At 36.7% G+C, this 25506-nt stretch overlaps 6 protein-coding genes across 7 annotated transcripts; 4 read left to right on the forward strand and 2 right to left on the reverse strand.

Moving 5' to 3' along the window:
* Positions 1 to 5: 5 nt before the first annotated feature.
* Positions 6 to 936, forward strand: LOC108548036 (DNA fragmentation factor subunit alpha; the record flags this gene model as incomplete). Its single annotated transcript, XM_017900802.1, has 3 exons — positions 6 to 162; positions 257 to 572; positions 645 to 936. Coding segments are annotated over 3 exons (594 nt in total), but the record flags the coding sequence as incomplete, so codon positions are not given.
* A 1462-nt stretch (positions 937 to 2398) lies between these two features.
* On the reverse strand, positions 2399 to 3722 carry LOC108548092 (uncharacterized). Of its 2 annotated transcripts, none has more exons than XM_017900867.1 (5): positions 3654 to 3722; positions 3340 to 3557; positions 3192 to 3270; positions 2963 to 3085; positions 2399 to 2637 (listed from the first exon to the last, which is right to left on the reverse strand). In XM_017900867.1, exons 2-5 carry the CDS (start codon positions 3409 to 3411, stop codon positions 2411 to 2413), a joined length of 501 nt encoding a protein of 166 aa, XP_017756356.1. In that variant the 5' UTR covers positions 3412 to 3557; positions 3654 to 3722; the 3' UTR covers positions 2399 to 2410. The 2 variants fall into 2 exon arrangements, with proteins under 2 accessions (XP_017756356.1, XP_017756355.1); XM_017900866.1 differs by having other exon boundaries at positions 3638 to 3674.
* Positions 3723 to 4022: 300 nt separating this feature from the next.
* LOC108548037 (protein NRDE2 homolog) lies at positions 4023 to 7659 on the reverse strand. Its single transcript, XM_017900803.1, has 10 exons — positions 7584 to 7659; positions 6869 to 7485; positions 6437 to 6800; positions 6215 to 6361; positions 5873 to 6141; positions 5450 to 5778; positions 4837 to 5377; positions 4620 to 4766; positions 4348 to 4523; positions 4023 to 4275 (listed from the first exon to the last, which is right to left on the reverse strand). Exons 1-10 carry the CDS (start codon positions 7657 to 7659, stop codon positions 4023 to 4025), a joined length of 2919 nt encoding a protein of 972 aa, XP_017756292.1.
* A 505-nt stretch (positions 7660 to 8164) lies between these two features.
* On the forward strand, positions 8165 to 10600 carry Mocs1 (Molybdenum cofactor synthesis 1). Its single transcript, XM_017900804.1, has 8 exons — positions 8165 to 8228; positions 8337 to 8441; positions 8517 to 8684; positions 8755 to 8981; positions 9045 to 9269; positions 9353 to 9587; positions 9719 to 9769; positions 9926 to 10600. The coding sequence occupies exons 1-8, from the start codon at positions 8165 to 8167 to the stop codon at positions 10522 to 10524; spliced, it is 1674 nt and encodes a 557-aa protein (XP_017756293.1). The 3' UTR covers positions 10525 to 10600.
* A 1114-nt stretch (positions 10601 to 11714) lies between these two features.
* Positions 11715 to 15821, forward strand: LOC108548085 (immunoglobulin superfamily DCC subclass member 4). Its single transcript, XM_017900858.1, has 6 exons — positions 11715 to 11884; positions 12330 to 12490; positions 13550 to 13760; positions 14370 to 14520; positions 14674 to 14822; positions 15498 to 15821. The coding sequence occupies exons 1-6, from the start codon at positions 11797 to 11799 to the stop codon at positions 15596 to 15598; spliced, it is 861 nt and encodes a 286-aa protein (XP_017756347.1). The 5' UTR covers positions 11715 to 11796; the 3' UTR covers positions 15599 to 15821.
* A 3624-nt stretch (positions 15822 to 19445) lies between these two features.
* Positions 19446 to 20476, forward strand: LOC108548040 (tctex1 domain-containing protein 2). The gene is made up of 4 exons (XM_017900805.1): positions 19446 to 19550; positions 19621 to 19704; positions 19830 to 20026; positions 20311 to 20476. Exons 1-4 carry the CDS (start codon positions 19446 to 19448, stop codon positions 20474 to 20476), a joined length of 552 nt encoding a protein of 183 aa, XP_017756294.1.
* Positions 20477 to 25506: the final 5030 nt, after the last annotated feature.

Below are 25506 nucleotides of genomic sequence, written 5' to 3' on the forward strand. Positions count from 1 at the left end.
GAATTTCACAAGGATTGGGTAATCCTTATAAAATTGTTGATTATGCCAGAGAAAAACGAAAGGGAATTACTGCATCGTCATTAAAAGAATTAACTAGTATTGCAAGAAATCGCTTATCTTTACCTTTGGATGCAGAACTAACAATTGTTCTAGAACAAGATGGTAAGATAACTCTTCTATGTTATATACATTTTATATATGAATTAATATATAAGTGATTTGATAATTTATGTTTCTGTTATTACTTTTATACTAGGAACGGAGGTAGATGATGAAGAATATTTTGCAACATTAGAAAGAAATACTAGTTTAATGGTTCTATATGGAGATCAAAAGTGGGTGGCAGCAGGAAGCAGTAAAGCTGCTTCACGTTATATTGTTGTTGATGATGTAGATAATATAGAAGGTGGACAAAGAAGGGATGAAATCAGAAGGCGTCGACCACCCATAGAAGCATTAGTGTCATCATTGCATGGAGATCCATCACATATATCATTGCTTGATGGTCATAATTTAGAATTGCTCAGTGATATGGATCCAGATAGTGTGGCTGACATAGTGTCTGGCAATATGTAAGTATACTTAAAAATTTGTTTAAAATATTATAAAATATATAACTCTACATAATTTAAAAATTATTTCAGAATTTTCCTAGAGCAATTAAAAGAAGCTTCAGGTAGATTCTTGGCTGAGAAACGGCAAGCACAAGGATCTTTGGATGTTCTTCAGATGTGTGCAAGTGGTGGAGAAATAGAGCGAGCGTAGGCCATGTGGGGGGTGGGCGCCCTCACATTGGCTAACATGTACCGAGTGCGACGTCGCATATTTTATAAAGGTCGTCAACTACAACAAACTTTAATCCTTTTCTGGAATTGAGCCCATCATATTAATAGTGTAAAAGTTAATTGCGCTATCTTCTACCATCATATTATTCGTGAAAACTGAATATTTGCATTGTCAATGAAAATCTCGAAATTGTTCTATACAACATTTTGAAAAATGCAATGGTGAAGAAACATGTATAGGAACTAATGAGTTCCTATTTTTGACAGGTGGTCAAAACTTATTTCTGAAATATTTGCAAGTATTTATTAAATATGTGAACATTTAAATTTATTAGCAAAAAAGAAATGCATGGAAAGCTGATGCTTGTCCATGTTATAAGTTAATACTATAATAATACATAGCTATATATTTTGTTAATAGTAACTTCTTTCTCTATCTTTTAATTTTTTATAGGTTTATGGTATAAATATACCTTTCTAGTGCTATTTATTTTGTAGAATATGACATAAGGAATTGCTTTAATGCAAAATGAGGTCTTAAATACACATGCATAGTTAAACACATGCAATTTAGTCATTAAATAATCTGAATGTACTACATAAACAAAAGCTATATAGAAATATCATGTCAAAGAAAACATTCCGTCACGATGTTGTCATATCAGTATTAGCAAAGGGACGACATGTTTGGTTTATGAACTTTTGTATGTAGATATATTATACCAAGCTTTAGTTCAACGAAGATTGATGAAATGTTTAAGACTGAATTTATAGAGAAAGAATGCATCCCCATTATAATCATCAATTCATTATACACTAAATTTAGCGTGGTAATAGGAAAATCAATATCAGCTCTTTGATACCAAAGTTATGCATTTGATAAGAAAAACTGCAGAAAAAAAAAGAAAATGTGCAGGTGTTTCTGAAAAGATTATGCATATGCAAAATGATATATCAATATAATATTTGTCATTATACCTAAACTAATTACACAAAGAAAACCGACTTTATATTCAGAGATATTAGTCATTTAATATCTATATAATGATGATGTTTACTCTAAATCCTAAAAGAGGCAAACTTAATGCTTATGTTTATTCTTTACAGAAACACTTTAAACAGAACATCGTGACATTCTTTGATATATACCTTAACATCTGTATACTACAAAATAATGTTTACATTTACTGTCATTTGGATATTTAAAGTGCAACGATCAACATAGACATATTAATAATTAATAGCATCCAAATGTGTCAGTAATTATAAATTTGTTCTGTATGTAATTTCTAATGATTTTTCTTTGTGAGATATTGAACAAAGTAATATTTTACTTAAATTTTAAGACGTATTAGAAAACAGTTAATATATTTAATAGAACTGCCAATTAAAGAAAACAATTGATGCTCAATAATGTCCCATCCACCAAGTCCTCTAAAAACACTGATTTTTTAAGACTAACATTTAACACATTATACTAAGGTAATATTGCTATTATTATTACCATTATTATTATTACTATTATTATTATTATTATTATTATTATTATTATTATTATTATTGTATTCTCATGTCCATTACATATTTGAATAACAATCTTATATAACAAAATATATTTACATAAATTAGCTTTTAACAGAGGATACAAAATTTCCATCTATGAGTTGTTGTAGTGCATTGGAAACATCTTTTGTTTTATAGCACGCGCTACGTAATTGTGAGACAGCCTCTTGAAGAATAAGTTCATTTCTAAGTAATTGCTTATTAACAGTCGATAATTCCTGTGTAGCTGTACTAATTGTTCCATCAACCATTTGTATAAGATCCTTATCGAAAGTTTCATTGCATTCATCTATTTTATTATGAAACATGTCAATTGAGGTATTAAACATTTTTTCTTGAATAAATTAGATATTGTATATTATTTGTATGTATAAAATACTCAGAAATATTAAATGCTCTAAATAAGTGAAGTTTTAGCTGAAATAAAATAAGCTTGAGTCTGATAGAAATTTACATTATTCTAATGATTGTGTTATCACAGATTTTTCTGCATCAAAATTATTATATAATACTTTAGCAATAGCAATGCATATTGTATTATAACAGTATTAATAAAATGATGTTAATAAAAATATATTTATTTGACTATTTATAAAACTAATATTTAAACTTACGTAATTTTTTATGCAGCAAACTATTGTATTTTATAAAACATTTTTTTGATTTTGGTATTTTCATTTCTGGCATGCAGGTCATAGCATCAACTGCTCCGCTAACGCTGCTTATACTTATCCCATCTAATGGATATTAAATTAGATTAGATTTAGAAAGAATGTTTCTATAAAATAAATTTATAGTTTATGTTACGAGGAACTTTTATACTATTAAATTGTCGAAACTTACCATCATCGGATTCTGGAGCTTCACCAGAAATAATAGTACCACAATAATTAGAAGTTCTTACAGAAGGAAACCCTATGCCCTATGTAAAATATTATTTATATCTCATTTTTGCACACAATATAATTTATGTAGTATAAAGATAACATACCGTGACAATGCTTGCAGTGTCATCATCAGATTCAGGTGCTTCACCCGAAACTACAACAGCTTTTAAATCCATATTGAAAAAATAAATTTAAACTTTTCAGATATAGGTTTTTCAACCTTTTCGTATATTATGAAATCTTATTAATAAATAAAAGATTTCAATATGACAGATTAAACATTTTATATCTTGAATTTCAGCAGCTTTAAAATGTTTAATATCTAAAATGAGCAAAATTTTATACTTATGAATAACATTAATAAAATAACATGCAATTACTACAAATGACGATTAATCTAACCTAAGTTTTTAGTTACCATTATATTACTCCATTGAATTTACTTATCAATGTGAATCATTGAAAACTATTTTATATTATATTTTTTTATATTATATAGAAATATAAAAGCGATAATATTTGTTTATCACTCGTATATTTACTAGAGAACAATTTATAACCACGATCTAATATCATTTCAGCACACTATTTGTTTTAGTACATCTATATTAAGAGTGTTACAATTTGATATTGTAATTATAAAATTTATATTTTTAATGAAAATCGATTCTTCATATTTTTCATAAAGATATTTTTATTTTTACGTATATATATACACAGTATAACAAAAATATTATTTACATAAATGATTAACTAAGCATAAAATATTTTATGCTACATATTAAAATTAGCTGCGTAAAATATCTAATTCTTCTGGGGTAACATGCATTCTCAATTCTTTTTCTCGTATAACATCTTGAACTTGTGTAAGAAATTGAGGTGCAATCTCAGCTGCATCAATGTAAATGCTTCTAGCCCAAGGGCATAATGCAACGCTTTCGTGATATATTTCTTCTCCTTTCTTTTCACATAAATTATATTCCCTAAGAAGGAGCATATATAATCTCCACAACAGAGGACAATTCTTAATTGTTGGTATTCTGCAAGATCATCATTTTTTTTCAATTTTAAATGCTATGTGACATATTAATATAGATTATTTAAAAATATACCTTGCAATTGTCTGATGAAAATATAATAATTTGTTAATTGCTGCATTCATACTAACATAATCTTTAAGCTCCTGTAAGAAATGAATACGTTTTCTATTTGCCAAACATATAGCAATTGCTTTCCACAATTGAAATTTTGTCATTCGACTATTACTTTTCCAAATGGGCAATTCACTCTGGCAAATAAATGTTATAATTTAAATTTTTGATACCAAGATTCACTAGTTATTCCTTTCAATATCATTACATGCAAATATTAACCTGATATTTACCTCAATACTTGCAAATACTGAAAGGGCAAAAAAATTATTTGGATACAAATTTAACATATCATTTAGTTCAGTTTTTAAAAGGCTTTCATTTTGAACTCGGTTATAATGTAATTGCAAAAGTACAATTTGACTTTCACGCAATATTTCCTGAAATATATAATATATTAAACATGTAATAAAATTTGTACTACAGAACCAAAGAAGCGACATTTATTACCTGTATATAATGGTTGTTCTTATAATGATTTATACAGCTTTTAAATATACTAGTTGTCCTAGTAATATCAGCATCTTTTAAATATAATAAATACACATAACATACAATTGTATCACATTTGACATTTGGTAAGAAGTATGTATTTTCTTCATCCTCTGAAGGAACTTCTTGTAAAAAGTTTTGTATACAATTTTCTAAATACTTTTCTACTTGTAGCAGTTGATTTGCATTTGTTTTTGGTACTATTTGTTTCATAACATTAAATATGCGTGCTTTATGTGTTTCTTTATATGTCTCAGAGTCAAGTAAAGTTTCAATAAATGTTCGATATAAGCTTAAAAGAGCCGATTTTTCTTCGAGGTTTTGAATTGTAGAAGGACATGCACTTTGAGACTGAATAGCTGTTTCTAAAATATTTATGCAATTATCAAATTTTCCCATTTCTTTTTCTATCAATGCATATTCTCTATAAAAATGTAAATTATTTCTATTATCATCTTTTTTAAAGAATTCTTTTAACGTTGCTTTTAACTTTTTTCGCCTGTAAAAGATATAAAATATAAATAAAACTAGATTTGTTTCGTTTTATAAAGTAATATAAAACAAATATTACTTGTTATCATATTTTAATAGATCATCTTTCTGAAGGAAAATAAGTAATCTCTCAAATCTTAACCACCAAACATATATACTTGTACGTTGCAGAGAAGGTAAATTTTCAGCAATTGTAAAAAATATTTCACGTATAAAATCCAAATATGACTCTTGTGCAGGATGAAATGTAAGGTATTGAGGACCTGACGTTATACGTCCTTCGAGTATGCCATTTAATAATTCCTTCCTTTGGTTATGACCAGTCATTTCACCTACCATAGGATAAGCAAATGGAAGTAGTACTTCTGAAGTTTCTATACTCCAGTCAAGTTCTTCTAATGTTAATATCTAAAAATATATAAATGTATGAAATAAATATTACTGATATATAATATGAAAAATAAATCATGAATTGTCCTCAACTGTTTATATACAGACATACCTTTAACATATAATTTCGAGTAGGTAACAATGGTACTTTAAGCAAGAGTATTGTATGAATTGCCATTCGAAAATTCAAATTTCTTGAAAGTATTGGATGAACAAAATCTGCAACATCATCTGGCAAAACAAATCTTCGAGAATCACCCACTAAGTCTAATTCATTTTTACTGACACTAATCCAATGACAGTTTTCTCTTAATGATTCTGTTCTTTGCCATAGTTGATTAAGTGGTAATCTTGACATTAATATTACTTCCTCCATTCCAACTGTAAAATAATCACATTAATAAATATATAGAAAATTAAAAATATTATTTGTATTCATTATAAATTTTCTTACTTAATTTCTTTTCATCTATTGTTTTTTTGAATGATAGACTGTCTTTATCTAAACTAAGGTTTAAAATAAGATTCAAACGTATTGTTTCCCACATTTGTTCCCAAAGTCCAGTATGTCTTAAAAATGTCAGACACCAATACAACATTCCTATGCACAAGTTAAATATCATCATTTTATTCAATTTATTAAAAGGGTAATATAATTTATGAAATTTTTACATACGTAATAATTGTTCATCATATACTCGAGGATTTATCCTAGCTTTTTGTTTTAAAATACAAAAACACTTTGAATATAAATCTAACACTTTTGGTACTGTACACATTGCTACTGAAGTTTGTGTAGTCATAATAAATTCTTGCCATAAAATAACATTTCCTGAATCTTTGTTAATCAATATTTCAAGCTGCTTTGAAAATTCATCAGCAGGTAAAAGTTCTCTCATAAAGGAAAACTTTAATTTTAATAAGGTTGTAGATTCTACATTTTTCTCTAAAGCTTTTTCAATTATAGACAACTTTTTTAATGTTGTTGCTCTATAAACATCCTTTGCTGTTTGATATTGTTGAAAATATCCTAATGAATCCTATACATAGAACATTTATGTAATGAGACAATTTATTAGTAAATACAAATATAACATTCTTGATATACCTGAAATTCTATATATTCAATCCATAATTTAATATCATTTGGATTATCTATTAATTTTTCATTATAATCTTTAGTTTTGTTTTTCTGTAATTCTTCTAATTTAACATACCATGAAGGTATACATTCTTCTTTTTTAGATGAATCGTTAGTAGATTCCTTTCTAATAATGGTATCATTTTTCTTATTTTTTTCTGTGTAATCAATATTTTTTACATAGTACCTTTCATAAGTATTTTTGACTGATTGTTTGTATGGAATAAAACCAAGGGAATTTTTTTTAACATTATAATATGGCCTAACTCTAGAATACAATGTTTTTAGAGTATTATTTCCCTTATCTCTGAACTTATCTTCAAAATATACATTTTTTACATCTTTTTCATATGCATATTTCTTTTTATCCTTTTTCTTCTTTTTTATACGTTTAATTTTTTTTCTTTCTTCTACTCCACATTTTTCTTTCTGTAAAGAAGTAGTGCATAAGTTCTCTTGTTTATATAAATAAGAAGTTTCATGTGTAGTTTCATCTGAAGATTCAGAAGAAAAATTAACAAAATTGTTAGATGAAATTTGTTCTAAATAACTAGAATTGTATAACCAACTGGTTGATTCATTCTCTGTAATTAAAAATAATAATTGTGTTATAGAATGGTACAAAACTTATAACCAATTTAATAATTGATATTAATATTAGTTTCAATTTAATATTAGCAACCTTTTGTAAAATTCTTTGATTCGTTAGAAGTCGAAGATTTATTTTTGTCACTGGAATAAGCTGGAAATAAAGACATGTCACCTGAAATTAATACCGTTAATAGATTTAAATAAATGACATTTCGGTTTTTAATAGGTTATATATACCAATGCTTGATAACAAGTATTGTCAAACTTTTATATATAAAAGGTTCTAGAAATTTATATAGTAGTTATATAAAGTGTTCAGTGATTGGTTAAAATATATACGCGGCAAAGGAATTTGAATCATATCAAAAGGTTAATATCAGTTATCGTGATGATAGAGTTTGTTAAATTCAAAGTTACGAAAGATGATTTTTATTTTTCTGGTGATAAGTAAGTACAGTATTAGAATGTATAAAATTGTTTCAATGCAATCACCAAAAAGATAACGTGAATACGTCACCCATATTGAAAAATCTTGAATTATATAATTTTTTTTATTCCTTATAAAGGAGATAAAAAAATTTGCTACTAAATATAAAGGTTATAAATCATTGTATTGTTTTTTATTAATTGCACATCATTTAAATGTTTCGCAAAATTAATATTGTAAATTCAATGTTCGGTGGTGTATGCCCATCTATCAAGACATCTATTGCATCAAATACAGCATATAGAGTGAGTATATTTTCTTTTGTAATATTACATATTTTTTCTTTTTGTAATACATTTTTTCGAATTGTTATATGTCACAGATTATTATGTGATATCATTGAAAATTTATAAAAAGTGTACAAAGAAAATGACACACATAACAATGATACACTCACTGATTCATTTGGGAGATATCATACATATTTGCGTATTTCAATTACTGAACGTTGTAACCTTCGATGTAAGTATTCATTCAATAACATTTGTAGTCAAATTATGTGATATTATACTTCATGAAATGTTTCATTTATTATAGGTTTATATTGTATGCCAGCTGAAGGAGTTAAGCTAACAAAAAATGATGGAATTTTAAAAACAGATGAAATAATTAAAATAGCTGATTTATTTGTAAGTGAAGGTGTAGATAAAATACGTTTAACTGGTGGTGAACCAACTGTTAGAAAAGATATTATAGACATTATTGGTAAATATCATTGTATTTAATGTGTTGTGGTATGTTAATATTTTTTAAACAATAAAAGTAATTATTGTAGCTGGTATGAAACAACTGCCGGGTTTAAAACAAGTTGCAATTACTACTAATGGATTGACATTAACACGTCAGTTACCATCACTTCAACGAGCTGGATTAGATGCAATAAATATTTCATTAGATACTTTAAGACAAGATCGTTTTGAACAACTTACTCGTAGAAAAGGATGGTCTAGAGTTATGGCTGCTATTGATCTGGCTATTCAATTAGATTATAACCCAGTGAAAGTGAGAAACAATTTAATTAATATAATTAAATTTATACAAAATATTGTACAAAGTAAATTTTAGGTTAATTGTGTGATAATGAAAGGTTTTAACGATGATGAAATAATTGATTTTGTTAATTTAACAAAAAACCATCCAATTGATATACGTTTCATTGAATACATGCCTTTTCAAGGGAATAAGTGGAATGAAAATAAGATGGTTCCTTTCAAGGAGATGAAAAAACTTATTAGAAATACATATCCTAACTTGCAACGTCTTCCAAATAAGTATAATGATACATCAAAAGTGTGTAATTTAAAAATTCTGTTAAACACATTTTAATCTGTGCATGTATGTTTTAATAAACAACTAATTTTTTTTTTCAATAGGCATATTTTGTACCTGGATTCACGGGACAAATTGGATTTATTACATCAATGAGTGATCATTTTTGTTCCTCGTGTAATCGATTAAGAATAACAGCAGATGGAAATTTAAAAGTTTGTCTATTTGAAGGAAAAGGGGAAGTATCTCTTCGAGATGCATTACGTAGTGGAGCGTCTAACGACGTTTTAAAGGAAATGATTGGAACAGCGGTACGACGTAAAAAGAAGCAACATGCAGGTAATAAATTAGTTTTTAATCTATATGATTTATAATTTGTATGAAGGAATATAAAAAATTACATTGCATCATAAAATGTTGATTGGTATAAAGCGATAACGTTTATGTTTCCGACAATATGTGTGTTTCAGGAATGTTCAATCTCTCCCACATGGAAAACAGGCCAATGATTCTGATTGGGGGTTAATCGATTATTATGAGAATTCTAAGTTGATATAAAATATAATGTATCAATAATATGTGCACAAACGTTATCGCTCGATTTGTTTATAATCAATGATGCAAGAATTTACTTTGAGAAACATGATATGTTTAATTCTACTTGTTTGTGTTTACAGTTAAAAAGAAACGTGTACATCTTACAAGTTATAAATATTTACGAACTTATGTATCGCGACAAAATTTAACAGTTTACTTGGGACTTGGATTTAAAAATTATGCAAATATAAGAAACTTTTCTTCACTATCGCACGTGGATCAATCTGGCAAGGCCAGCATGGTAGATGTAGGTTCGAAAAGTGAAACTAAACGCGTTGCGATAGCAAAAGGAATTGTACAAATTAATTCGAATATAAGCAAATTAATAGCTGAGAACAATGTAAAAAAGGGCGATGTATTATCTGTAGCTCAATTAGCAGGTATCATAGCAGCGAAACGTACTTCCGATTTAATACCTTTATGTCACCCACTTCCATTATCTTATGTAAATGTATTCTTGCATTTAAACGAAGAATTGCATCAGATAGAGATCACAGCAGAAGTTAGGTGTACTGGTAAAACTGGTGTAGAAATGGAAGCCCTAACAGCTGTGAGTATTGCGGCCCTAACCATTTATGATATGTGCAAATACGCAGCTTCCCCGAAATCAATAAAAATAACTGATATCGAATTAGTTTTAAAAACTGGTGGAACAAAGGGAGATTTTTTTAGAAATTAAATATTTTATTTCAATGCATCATTGAAAATGCATAATATTACGTAGATATATAAGATTTAGGGAAACACATAGTTTATTCTGCCCATTATGGTATTATTGACTTATTAAATATTTTTATATGTGTATATTTTACTAGTAAAACAGTAGTTATACAGATATATGTTTTGTATTATACAAAAATTTAATTGGTATATAAATGTTTGTATCTGTGAGTGTAAAAAATAGCAAAATTAGAATAATATTTTATTATTGGATATGAAATATTTATGTTGATTAAATAACATAGTATTTCTTTCTTTTATTAAAATAAAGTGAAATTTATTTTGTTACACACACAAACACAATTATTTTGTAATTATATCCTTATAAAATTTATAGGTTAAAGGTATTTGGTGCATATATCCTGTTGTATAATTGTTAAATCATTAAAATGTAATATATTATTTTTAATTTTATAAAATAATATCGATTCAATGTTATATCTTTCGTTTCTTTGAATTATTGTAGATATCCTATAATAGGTAATTTTTAAATGTATTTAATTTTGACAAAAGTTTATACAATTAAAAACAAATAGATAAAGATTATAAGAATAGATCGAGTTGTTGGCGCAATCGCAAATATCGAGAGCATCGTGAGGCGCCACTGCACCTTGATTTTAGCTTTTTCGTTTCCTCGAGCAGGAGCAGCTTTCAGTATTTGGAACGCTATCGAAGCGCGCTGTTCTTGAAGTTGTTCCATTGTCGTATCTTCAATGATCGAGCATTGTTAGCTGAGCTAACAAATTCTCTTTGCACTTTCCATTTCACGTTGATTCTTATACATAGATAAAAATATTAACGTCGCGGTTTTTCCTATGGATAAATTTACTGTTATCGAGGCAAGAAATTTGTTTTGAAATACAAGCTTATTTTCTCATTGAAATAGTGCACCTTTTTCTCTTCTTTTACATTTCTGTTTCCTTTTTTTTAATTAAGATTTTTGTTACCTCAACAATTAGGAAATAATGATCGATATCGCAGTTGCTTCGTGACAGGATCGAAACTGTTATGAATTATGTGGGTGAAAATTTAGTTCATATATTATTTGTAAAGAAGTACAAACGCCAGATACATGACTACTTCCAAGGAGTTCTTCAGAAGATGGGGAAAGAAGAATTTTAATGATCAAGAGATGACCAAGAGATTATCGATGGTTCGCGGAGACTTATCAGAATTTCAAAGGAACAGGAAAAACAACGAATGAAGATGAAAGAGTCTCGTATGTAAAAAAATGGCACCGTTCCATGGCATGGCCCTCATATTGCTTGGAATCGGGTACCTGTTACACGCAGAACCGCCTTCCGGCCACCGGAACTTAGGTACAATCAATTTCAAAGTGTACAAATCTAAAAATTCAAAACTTCATTCGGTAATATGATCAACGATAGATTTGGTGAATCAAAGAAAATAGTTATTATTGTGAATTAACATTCCGATTCAATCTTTCCAATATCACTTTTACTAAAATTCCATGCTACGCGTTACGCTCATCGTTTAATCAAGAGCTCTTTGTTGATAAAATTCGAGTACAAAACATAGAAGGTTTTTTGATCATTCGGCGTTTTAAAATTTTGTGCACACACATATATATATATATAATATTGCGCTCGGTATTTGTTCATACTCGAGGAAATTTATTCTAAAAATTGACCAGTATTAAACGCTTTAATCCTCGAATCGTTTAATTCAAAAAGCTATACGCACAAGCTTATAAGCGAAAGGGCAAAGCTTTTCAATGGTTCAAGCGTGATACCTGAATTTTAGCGGTGCAACGATTCGACGGGGAAAAATCCGATAAAGGGGAACGTTCGCAACGAGGTACGAAGAGGACGTATTTTTACAAAGACTCACCCCAAAAAATGACCGCCGTTGTGGGACAAACTGTTGTGCTGTTGTGTTGTGTTAAAAACTTGGGGAACAGAACCGTGAGTTTCACATCTCTTTGAATAATAATGTCGCCTTGCACTCTTCGCAATTACGTTAGAAACTCCTGAAACAATAACCAGTCGAATCCCGAGGAAACAACGTTACTTTACGAGTACACGTTCGCTCAAATTTTTACCACTACCACGTTGCTTTCTTCTCTCTCCGCATTGCTATATAAGCACGTGTATATACATCCGTTTAAATCGTCGAATAAAAAAAATATATTCCCCATTCCGCGTACGAAAAGTCAAATACGATTAGTTACAGAAATTTGTATATTTACTCGCAGCTAATGAGCACTGCAAGATCCGTGTTGCCGCAATGTGGTGAATTAGTATTCCGAGTTATTCGGAATTACACTGGCGTAGCTGAAGGTATACTTTCGAAACTACGAATTTCGGGTACGATGTCCTGGCAAATATTTAAGTTACGGGGATCACGTAACGTACCCTTAGAATTGTGTATCACGGAAATTCCTGCGATCCTAAATTGCAACGTAATCAGGAATTCTCGATCGCGATCGTAAGGGTCGGGACGGAAAGGGTAGAATTACGAAACGCGGAACAACACGGTCTCGGTTGTTTCACCGTGCAAATGTTCGGCTTGTCGTTAATTAACACAAGGAAATATTGCCGTTGCGTGACGGTGTGTGGCATGTAAAGCGTCGTTTTCGTCTAACCGTTTTTAAAGCAATTACGTACGCTTTCCTAGTTTCCTTGGTTAATGGACAAGTGATTAGCGCGTTGCGGCAATAATGTTTTTCTTTTCGATTTTCTTTCCGCACGTAGATCGTTTATCCTTTATTACGACGTAAACTTCTGCTCTGATTGCAACTCGTTCCCGCCGTATGTTTAAACATCGTTGTTAGTTTTTCGATGGAAATTTCGTGGGATTAATTCACGTCCGAAAGGCACGGATAGCAAAGTTGCTTCGACGGTACGAAATGGTAAACGTTAACGTGCATATTTCACGGGATAGAGACTGGTAAAAGAGGTTTAATATCACGGGCAGTTAACGGCCAGCAAAATATTCCATATCTCATTCGGAATTTGTCCCAGGTGTCTTGGATTCGAAGAAGGGACTTACACATCTTAACGTCCATGTCAGTGACTTATGCGAGCGACGCAAGATTTACGATAGTCGGCAATCCGGAGTACGACGACTGGAATCTGCGAATAGATTACGTGCAACCACGGGACGCCGGCATTTACGAGTGTCAAGTTAATACAGAACCCAAGATATATAGGGCAGTTACTTTGAAAGTTTTAGGTGAGTTTCTGTCGCTTCGGACCTTCCACCGAACCCGACGTTACGCGCTTACGTTCATCTTCCGTGGAAAATGTTCTGTTTGAGATGGTTGTTCATTCGTTCGTTCATTCGCTGGGTAGGGAATCAAGGACTTAAACACCCTTTCGTTGAACCAAAGTTTTCAAGGGATCGGAGTAACCGAACCCGCCTGCTTTGCGTAATCTTGAACGGCCTGAATCACTTTTTCGCGAGATCGTGTCCGAGTTAACGTTTAAGTATCAAATTCTTTCGTTCTGGCAACAAGTATCGCCCTTCGTTAACACCATCGTTGTTCCCGTGCAGAAAACGGCTCTGTAACCTTTTGCTTCCACTTCTACTTATCCTACTTACCGACTAAAGTAACGAGACGGCTATGAATAAATTTGATCTACTCGCGAGTATCTTTTATTCATTCATTCTTTATTCATCCATGTTTCCTGGCTCGGAGTTTCGTTTGAGTCTTGTCACGAACTTCTAAACGAGAACGGTTTGGATCTATGCACGAATTCGGAGTACCCTGGACCGGTTAATTTGTCAGGAGTCGAGCAGTCAGGTGTATTTTTCACGTCTTTCGTTCTGTTGGAATATCAGATATGCAGGCAAAGATCACGGGTCCCGAAGAGGTTTTCGTGAAGAAGGGAAGTACGATCAGTTTGACCTGTATCGTGAACGTGCAGGATATTCCTCCGAGCAACGTGACTTGGTACCATGCCGGTGCGGTGATCGATTTCGATGGTCCAAGGTGCGTCCCATTCTAGTATCGACTTTCCCAGTTTATCCCGTCTCACTGTCTTACGCAGTGAAGAGCAAAAATGATCGGTAAAAATACGTAGACGGTATTGATATCTGATCGGTTATCGGAATTCGTTCGTAATAACGTCTTTACCTTTGACAGGGGCGGCGTTTCCCTGGAAACGGAGAAAGGTAAGAATGGGACCACCAGCAAGCTTCTAATAACGCGTGCTCAGCTCGATGACAGCGGCAATTACACGTGCGTCTCGAGCAAGGTTGCTCCAGCAAATGTGATGGTTCACGTGTTGAACGGTGAGGATAAAACAGATAAACTACGCTCGATTAAGTCCCGAAGGAAGATTTTTCTGGAAAAAAAAGAAGAAAAGAAAACTCCCTTTATTCCATCAAGCTCTCGAGATTCCGTTGAAGCATTAAAGCCGCGTTGAGATACTTTAAGCACATCTCGCGAAAGATCCTTGTCGGAAGGTTTACTCGGGGAAATTTCACTGCTATATTTTCGATCGCTTCGTTGCATGTCAAAGTTCGTCACCAGCGAGCGAATTGTTACGCGGTTAATTATAAGAAAGGAGGAAAGAGAATTAACGAGTGGGGAAGAAAAGTCGGAGACAAAGGGGTAGAGAACGAAAGAATGTTCGCGTCGAGGAGAGTTTACGGATTCGATAAACGTTTAAAAACGCGTAATTCCGCAAACCTTGTCGGGTAACGATTGTCGTAATTCAGGAAACTCGTTACAGTTTTCTCGTTGACCTGGTAACGAACAAATCGGAAACGTCCAGGAGTCACAGGGAGTGGAAAAACAACCGCGGATTGAAATTAAACCGGGTGCTTCCCCTGCCGTTATGTAAATTTCATTTGCCAGTGAAATTTTCGAGATTCGCACGAAATTTCCTCTACCTATTGTTGTCCTAGTTTTACGACGTGTATCACCGCGATAGATCAAACCAGGTGAACGGACTTTCTTTCTAGGTGAACATCCTGCGGCGATGCAGCACGGTGGCACCGGCAACATCAACAGAAGAGTGATTTTACTCAGCCTGGTCCTGTTGGTGGACACGATATTTCGGTGAGCTCCTTCTTCACTCGTGGCTGTTCTCGTCAAGACGTTGGCGTCCACTGTCTCCCACTGGGCGATACACATCGGGAGGAGATGGCCGGTCTGTGATTTACGAGCTTCCACGTTTATCTCGCGAACTGAATTTTCTGTGAATCGAAAGCCCCGCCGAAGTTCGACGGCCGAAATATTATATTATCGAGAGATGACTCGTTGCGCGTCGTGCTGCGAATTTCGTAACTCGTTCGCCGCGTTACAACGCTCGCCGATGTGCTTCGAACCTGTCGTCGCACCTGACTGTAACATTCCTGTAGAATAATAAATATTTCGTGATTCGTATGCGTATGAGGTAAAAGGAAAAAAAGAAAAAAAAAAAAATCCAAACAAAAGAACGACTTGTTAATAGACACGATATATCTGTTAATTTCGATTATTAAACCCATTTATTTCGATTATTCGTTTCGATTACTGACCTAGGCTGAGCGGAATCCTCGTCGCTGGCTTCCGTTTTTGATTCTCTATCGTTGAACGCAAAGTGTGGCAAATTCGTGTTGCTTTTCGAGTTTTAAGTTAATTTCCATGTAACGTTGACGCATCGACGTGATCCGTACGATTAACCGGCTCGTCGGTATTAAATCCGGGCCACGTTTTCCGATAATGGAAAGGACAATTCTGAAGTCCGGCTATGCGTACCGAGACCTTGCTCACGTCCTATAGGGGCACACTGCGAATGTTGCCGGTCTCATTTTATGCAAATCACACAAAGCATCTGTTAGGCGGCTGTTGCGAAACGGAGACGAGGACACATCGCCAATGTAAATTCATGGGAAACCGGACGATCCTCTTGTCTCCTTGCCTCGGTGCGTGCTTCTCCCTGACCACGATCGCCAGAATTTCCGGGTAGAAATTGCCGTTGCCACGGACGCTGGCAACCTAGTCCTCCGCCTCTTAATCTTGTGCTCTCGTCTTTAATGTCCTGTGCAAGGTTAACACGATTTCCCTACTTTCGCTTCGAATAACCCTCTTTGACGAGAGAGTCGACTCTATTAGACTCGAACAGGTAAGATTCGTAGGTCAAAACGTTTCTTTCCAGTTATGAAAATATGTATATCTGGGTTTTACACAAAAGAACGGGCTGATGGAGAAGAAAATTACCGGGGAAAGCCTAATTTAAGCGCTCGCTGCTGATTCCGCTTCTGATTATTAGAATAAATAAGCTTGCAGCTTAATCCCTGCCAACCTTTATCCCGTTTACCGAAGCATTTAAATTCACGTATAATGTCTACTTAACCGAGCCCGAAATCGCGTACAAATGTGTTCTGTTTATGAAGCAACAAAGAATGCTCTTTGCACCACCTCCCCTTCATGCGGTGTAAAAATCAAATAGAGCGAACAAAACAATTCGCTGCAGTTTGTTGTTTCTTGATACAATTCGGTAAAAAGAATTTAAATTAAACAGCCGCGAAATCGTTTGTACGTTTTCTTTTCTTTTTCTTTTTCATCTTCCATAGAGATACGTCTACGAAATATGGCTCCGATTTGCTTGTTCCTAAATCCCCGTGAAACGTACCTTTTATTTAGCATCCTCGGCGAATAGTAAATGAAACGAGCTAGAGCTCAAGACTAAGGCATGTCTGCCTGGCAAAAGATTTTTGATTTGTACGTCTCGCGAGCTGCAAGTTTAACGAGATCCCGAATGCCGTTTGTTATCCAAAAGTTAAGTTCTTAGCAGATATAGCGCAGCTCCTGTAAGGTCGCTAGACGAGCGGAGTTTTAGCAAATTTGTTGTACGAGATGGTAGTCGCACAAGTCTATAGACAAGTTTCTTCTCCTACCGGTATCTAACGACTCACCAGCTCGAAGTTAATGAGCTCGAACAAGGCGACGGTAATTTTCAGAGCACTCTGCGCCACTTTGTTCTGGCTCGTCGGCAGGATTACGAATTACCAATCGATGAAAGTATCCGTGCAATTACCACTCGACGGAATTTAACGAGCCAGACAGAGTGCGAGAACTTGCACGTTTATAGTTAGCAAGTTTTCCAGAGAATCGATAACAACCGGTCACCCAGCTACTTTTCCGTCACCCTTCTTATTGTTAGATTCTTTCCTCCATTGTCGTAAATTCTATAGTTTTCATTGCGAATGGGATCAGAGATGGGTGTCACGTAATCGTAGAGAATGCAAGTTGAATTATACGAGGAATGCACTGTACACGCAAATATCGGCTTTATCGAGAAGACTCGTGCGCGTCTCTCGAACTTTTATAACCCCCGGGCCATCTTCCTTGTTCCCGCGAACTCGCAATAAAGCCTGCCGGCATAAATCAACTATGAATTTTACCGATGAAAAATCGAAGTTCACGGCTTCTTTCACCATTCGCTCGCGCATCACGGCGCATTCGAATCGACAGCTTTGCTTTTAAGGAAGATAAGACGTCCGCCGATGCCTGTATTCTCAACCCTCCATCCTATGACTTAACTTTGGAATACCTTTACGATTAATGGCGGCGCATCAGCCAAAGCTCGTAACGACTTCTTACCGTTCGGAAGATAAAATGCCATCGTCAAGGAGGATCCTCGAGATTTCATTCCTCTCGCGATGGCTCGGCAAAGTAAAGTCCGAGACGGGACCAATCGGCGTAATTTCAACTTTCCTGTCCAAAGATTCGCGCCGATTACGTTTATTATACCCGACGGGAACTTCTTGTTCCGTCAGAGGACTCGTTGTCGGTCAATTTTGCATTCGAGACTTCTCGAATCTTTCCGCCTTCGTTAATTTCCGAGAGCGTTGATATTATTTTAACGTAAGTAAGTTGTCCAGCTGAAGTTCGGAGGAACGGAGCGTTCTTCGAGAAAAGTTTCCCTGGAACGATCGCGATAATGTACAATATTACGCGAGCGGGAAGGCGAATTGAAAAGAGGAAGAAGGAGAAGTCGATGCGATTCCTCTTGCTGCTTTGATTCGCCTCCTCGATAATTCCTATCTAAAGAGAATGCGACGAAGAAAATTAAAATAAAATACAAGTAGACGTGATTTCCCGGAGAAGACTTTTCTTTCAAGATTTCCTTCGCCGGTAAGCTTCTTATATTCGATATAAATTAAGAGTCGCAGTGTGTTGTTTACTTTGCTCAACTCCCACTGCATCACGAACGCTCTGTATCTTCATCTTATTGTTTCAACCGCTCTATGGAACTAGCTGGAGATCGAGCTACGTTCAGATGTGAATTACACCGAGTGGTGTGAAATTGAATTTAGACTTTATATCGAACGAAACTATAGGAAATTCTATTATACTTACAACAGTCTTCGCGATAATCCTAAATTAAAGGGCCGAGTAGCAGCAACGATTGATGCAATTGATACCCAGGATCGAACCCAGCGTCCTGCTATCTTCCACGGCACGCGATCGAAGTTTCCAGTTGTTATCTCTTCAGATTTCCATCAAATTCTTAGTAGACACTCTCAAAGGAACGAGCTTCAAGCCGGTCCAGGTGATTAATCGTTTGTTATCACGATCTACTAAATTATTAAATAGGAATCGACGTCGAATGACGTACCTGTAACGAGTAGTATCTTACCGTAGACAGCTCGAGAATGAAAGTAACACGGAGTATTTAATAGCAACCAGATGCTACGTCCGGAAAAAACATCATTCGTCTGGATTCGCGAAAGAAGATGGATTAAGGGATACCGAGGAGCCAGATGAAACTGTTACCGTGCACGGTGCAACGTATAAATCGTCCAGTTTTTGCATCTTTAGCTTATTCCATTGCGATACGAGTCCAACTTCATCTTCATAAACGTTCTTTTGTTTTCCGACACCATTGCCCATTTCCCGAAATCATTTTAGATTTTCCAATTATGAACCAACAGCAAAGCAAAAATCTCAATGAGTCGCGCATTTCGAGGTTTCGATCAAATCCGAATTTACGAAAGCTCAGTATGAGACAAGTGCAGTTCAACGAGGTAAACGTTAAGTAGAAATAGCCGATAGGTTAAGCCGAATTGTCGATCAAAAGTCCGTATGTTGCTTCAGAGCAAGAAGAGGCTGTTGTCGGGGATCTCTGGTTTGAGTTCAGGGAGCCGTGTGTTTTTCCACAGACGCGGAGATCGATTGAAGGTACGTAGAATCATCGGGAGGGTTCGATCCTAAGCTGCCAGACATCGTGCAAAATACTTGTATCGAGCACGGTGCAGGTAGAGTCACAGATTAATCTAGGCAATGTTCCGGTGAAATACGCGTAGATTCCCAAGTACCAAAACACCTATCGACTCGAATCATTCCATCCCTTCCACATCGAGGTGGTCGATCAGATAGTGAAGGAGACGATGGAGAGTAAGCTATCACCGGTGACATCCTATCATCCGAATCACATGGCGAAATTATGTTTCGAGATTGGATCTGACTTGCAAAATGTGCTCTGCAAAAAGGATTTCGATAGGTAGCGATCCTCGACGTGTCCACGTTTTGCGCCATGAACGCGAAACGTTTGCGATGCTAACGACTCTCAAACTGACTCACCCTGGCGTTCTCTCGTAAATTCCTTCGTAACAGCTGTTGTCGCGAAAAATCGTCTCTCCTGTTTCTAATTCAGGATTTAATTGCTCGGGGTGCGGGTTGAGAGTGTAGCGGTATCGTAACAACGCGGAGACGCTGATTTTTGAAAAGCATTACTCTGCGTGATATCGTTCGTCTCTAATGCAATATTTTTCTTCTCGTTGTAAGGTACAAATTGGTGGTACAGGTGTCAATAGTTCAGCGTCTTGATCAAAGTGTACACTCGGGCTTTCAGTGCCTGTGGGACGTGGAACGAGACAATTATTCGTACCATGTTTTCGAAAACAACCACATTTACGCGTGGTGTTGTGTGTTTGGCATGTATTACGAGTGAAATTCATCGTCCTGGCTAAATCGCGTTCTGTTACTCGTGGACGCGCGCTCGCAATATTCCCGATATTCGTTACAATTCCAAACTAATTCCTGTTCCCATTTTTTTCCCCGTAACTCCCCTATGTGCTAGATATCGCGTGATATAGGTCGCATAATCACTGAAATATATCGCGACGTTTACGAGAATTCACGCAACGGTAGAGCAACGACGGATTTATCGGATTTTTCGTGATCGCGCGTCTGACAGTACAAATCCGTTTCTATTGGCCGATCGATAAATGATGGCAAAACAGTCACGAGGACGAACAGGATGAAATAATTTCGAAAGTTGTACGTGGAAAAAATACAAAGTTGATTCGTTCTACGCAGGTAGGTTGGCTGGAATTGTTGGATAAAGATGGACGGGTAAGGTCTCGATCGATTATAAAGTAACCATACAGTATTAATATTTATTAGTTTCGCAACTACGCTCTTTACTCCCTTCCCCTCTCCTTCCTCCCTACCCTTCAGTTGCTCCTGTTCGGTTTTTCACGATGATTTATCGGGAAACTTTCGTTCGGCTCGTCTACTCCTCGTCGGAATAATAGCCGGCGATTTAAAGTTTCGGAAACATGTCCGACATTTTTATAGATATTCACGGACTTATTGGAACATTGCGGCCGACCGATTTCAGTTCCGTTCGATGCTCCAAAAAGGAAAAAGAAGTGGCGAAGCCTCGTTCGACGTGCTCTTCTATGAGAGATCGTAACAAGTATTCATCGATTGTTCCTTCGTATCGAATTTGCAGATGATTTTGCATTTCGGTCTTTGTGCGAACACCCCGTTTATCTCGAAGCGATGATTTATCGCGCAGCCTCGTCAATTTTCAGAGTCGATTAAAACCGGGGAAAAAACGCGTTCTACTCGATAGCGATTGCGCTTGCTTCCCCCCTAGGGTTGTTGCACACGAATGAAACTTCGGGGCAATATTTTCAGTGTCATTGCTCCGTGACGTTTTCAGAATAGGGTTGTTTGTTGCACACGAATGAAACTTCGGGGCAATATTTTCAGTGTCATTGCTCCGTGACGTTTTCAGGTGAATCGTGGCCCCACTTGCGCTACGATGAATAAGGGAACGCGATGACCCGAACGTGTTCACGGAGTTCCATTACAGCTCGCTAAAAGTGATCGTATCTACGATCTATAGTCTTCCCGATGCCGGCAATTTCCGAGCCCGTAGATTTTTCGATAATACGGTTACAAGAAATACAAGCGCCGCCTTAATGACCCTGCTGGAAATTACGGGGAAACGTGTGGCGCGTCGCTTGGTAAATTAATGGCGCAATTTCAGCGTCGTGCACCGTGACACGACGCGTGTTTGTGAAAAATCGAACACAAATACTGGAAATCGTCAAGATCGTCCTCCCGATTCGCGCGAGAAATTTCTATTTTCCGCCTCCTCCTCTCCACACGTTTTGGATTAATTAGACGAACCACGCGGTTCACGATTCTTCCTTCGATCATGGAAAACCGGAGAGAGGAAGGTCGAGTTTGCGGCAATTCCTATGACTACTCGAATCGTCCTGCTCGACAAGCTGTTTCCCGGTTACAGCTGAGATTTATGCGGCTGCATCTAGCCGGACTCGAATTGCTTTTCCCTTCGATGTCGTTTTAAAAATGGAAAGAGGAAGGAGAAGAAGAGGAAGAAGAAGAAGAAGAAGAAGAAAAGGAGAAAAAGATTTATTCGCGGTGCATTTCGTTTCATTTACGTGGAGCTCGGCGTCTTTCCTGTTCCGCCAGCGAGAACTTCAAACTATACCATCCGCTAGGCGCGTTGCGGCGAGATCAGGAGCGGAACGGCGAATAAAAAATGCAAAACTAGAGCGAGACGCGTGTTTCGACACGTAGAGGATCACTGGTCGGACAGAAATTTACATTCGTCTAGTAAGCGAGAGGATTCGATCGAGAAGGAAGCGGGCGGCCACGAGGGTGCCGAAGCAAGGGGGAATTCCACTCTGGCTTTTCGACAAGAAAACTTGATCGACGTCAGGTAGCGGGACAATCTATCACCGGGCTAGTTCTGTTACTGGCTTCGACGTAAAATCAATGCCGATCCTCATTTCCATGTAAATTATCTCCGACATAGGTCGCTGTCGAAAGCTGCAAACCGACAGCCGCTGCGTGCGCGGCTGGCTCGCATGCATTTTTCCGTGCCGTGGAAAAACTTTTGTTCCTTGTAATCGGATCGGCCATGTCAAAGCTTAACGAAAACGTAATTAAACTTTCCCGGTTAGAAAAGTTCCTCGGCCCAGGGCTCTCTGTTTACCTTCCCCGCCAATGTGCCGCCGTAACCACGCGCATCTTTTAATTGTCACGTCATCCAGATCGAGATGCAAAACGAATCATGGCGAAAATCGATATCGCGTTACAGACCGAACGGATTATCGGATATAATAGGCCAGAAACTTTTCCAGCGAAGGATTCGGTAATCTAATTCGAGATTGAATCGCGACCGAATCACAGTTGCGTTCGGTTCTAACTTAGAATATAGTTACCGTCGATTCGAAATCGTGTTACACGTTATAATCTAGTTTCGATGGAGAGTGACAGCAGCCGATACCAAGGAACTGACGATTTGATCGAAGCTCGATGATCGAGTTACTTTCGTACAAAAAGAGCCCTTGCGAGCTGCTTTACGCTACGTTTCTATGTAAAATGCTCGTTCGCAGAGGTGTCCTATCACGGTAAATGTAAATCAATAATGGGAGTAATGAAACAGGAACCAAATGGCAATAAATCGAGCAGCGAAACCGGCAAACGAAAACAAACATGGTCGTTATTTTCCGCGAAACTCGAATTCTATCGCACGCGTAATTGTCGCGATCATGCATGGGATATGCGCGCGATATTTGAGATTATCGAATTGCGGCAGTGCCGATTGGCGTTTCGAATATCGCGAGTGATCAGTCAGCTCGCTGTTCTTGTCTTTTTCAATTTGTTTCGAATTTATAACAACAATTTTGAAACTTCGAACACAGCGCTGTGCGCAAGCTCTAACGGCGCGGACTTATTTCATCCTTGGAACAGTTGGAACGGAAAAGCTCCGCGAAGACGAATAGTTTTCGCCGGCGTAGATGGAAACTATCAGGCAGGATATCTAAAAGGAAACGAGACTCGGAATGGATTCGGTTTTCGACAAATAAGATGCGTTTCTGGACGATCGCTCACCATTATGACGGGATAGTCGGCCGCGTTGCTCCGATTCCGTGCTTGGCAACGGAACGCGATTTGTCTATGTCAGATTGGAAACCACGCGACCATGTTGGCCGGTTTTTATTTCGTCGTACCTCCCACGTCTTTGCCGGATGAACGGGGTTTTCAAGATTCGGGATTTCGGTCGCGCAACAACGTGTCTGTTTCAACTGTAGCTTATGAGCCATGACGAGATCTGACAAGACCTGTTAAAAAATCGGATATTTTTTCAACACTCTGTACACGTTCAGTTTAATAGAAGGACTGTAACAGAATTGGAGAATCATGGAACGAAGCGTTTGACGTTTTCGTAGATACCTAACCTAAATCTAGCCCAAATCTAACCCAAACCTAATGTTTCCTTATCGCGAAGTTGAATAGAGTTGCAACGACTGGACGCGTCGTATCTCCTTCGCTGCAATCTCCCCATCATCGTGTGGCGAAACAAATTCTAGGGTAGCAGGCTGAAAAAGGAACGATACGCAAAGGGGAAACGAGTCACGGAAGGTTGTTCTAATGAAATTCGAGTGTCGCTCTTGAGAGCTGTCGTCGTAACTGTTCCTCTTAATTGGAAAAAATTGGTTCTCGAAATGTCACGGGCTATTGGCGATGCGAAAGAAGCGAGAACAAATACTGATATATAACGGCACCCTTCCACTTTCAATTTGTCCCGCACGAAATGCCGCCATTTATCTTTATTTCCTTTAAGCTAAGCCTCCAACTTAGCGTTATCGGTCCTGACACGCAAGCTCAGTTTCCTCAGGAAGTACCATGATTCCAGCGTGTGGTTTCAATTTCAACGACGAACCGCCGTTCTATCGTGCGCATATTTAAAGAACACACTGTCCATACGTACAGAGTGAATGAAAATGCCGGTGATCGATGTAGCTCTGCTTTCTCTCTTCTTCCACAATTCTCTGTTCTCTTTAATTATACCGCGCAACTTTTTCTTCTGTGCCCGTTAATCGTAATTATCGTTGTAATTCGACGCTTTTCCGGAGAGCTTCGTTCTAAGTTTTTAGCGCCCTTTCTTCCGGTTCTTCCTTCCATCTCGAGAAAAACCGCGGCACTTCGTTGCATCCGCGGTAACGACCAATTAAAAGCGTTTTAGGGGGACCTCTTTGGAATCGCTTTATTATCCGGTCTCTGCGAAACGGATATAACGACTCACCCTTCCGTGGCGACGACGTAAAGGGATCGAACCGAAGCATTATTCGCGGTTATTTTGCGCGTTTTATAGATCGTGGGGAAAGCTCCAGCTGCCGTTCGCCAAGCTTTATTGACCGTTTAATTTCACGTATTGACAGTTGCTTTCGGATTCATTGAGAATTACGAGTCGCCGTTTCACGTGGAACCGGGTGGATTCACCGACGCAGAGTCCTCGTTAAATGTCTGCCCCTTTTTTACCCTTTGCAGCTGCTTTCGTGGCAAAAGCGACATGGCTTAGCGTTCTTCCGAGATGTCGCCGCGGGAGTAGCGGCTGAAATTGCTGTCTAAAAAGGACGCGAGGCTGCGGCGAGCCGAGATAATGAATAATAATTTAATATAGGGTGCTCGAGACTGGGGCCGCGCCCAATCACCGCCCTCCAACTTTCAAGTGGCAGCCACACGGAGATTCTAGCGTTTACCGGAGCACGTCTACACCTTTGTTCATGCGGTTGCCACGTTTTCTCTTTCGAGCAACCTCGGCGATTGTATTTTTAAATTCATTTTCACGACGTACTTTTTCCACCGCGAATTTCTCTCGCTGCCTCGATTTTCTCTCTCTACGCGACACGCGTTAATGACCACGCGAAACGT

The sequence above is a fragment of the Eufriesea mexicana genome, unplaced genomic scaffold, assembly GCF_001483705.2.
Source record: "Eufriesea mexicana isolate 0111107269 unplaced genomic scaffold, ASM148370v2 scaffold1358, whole genome shotgun sequence".
In the NCBI taxonomy this organism is placed as follows: domain Eukaryota; kingdom Metazoa; phylum Arthropoda; class Insecta; order Hymenoptera; family Apidae; genus Eufriesea; species Eufriesea mexicana.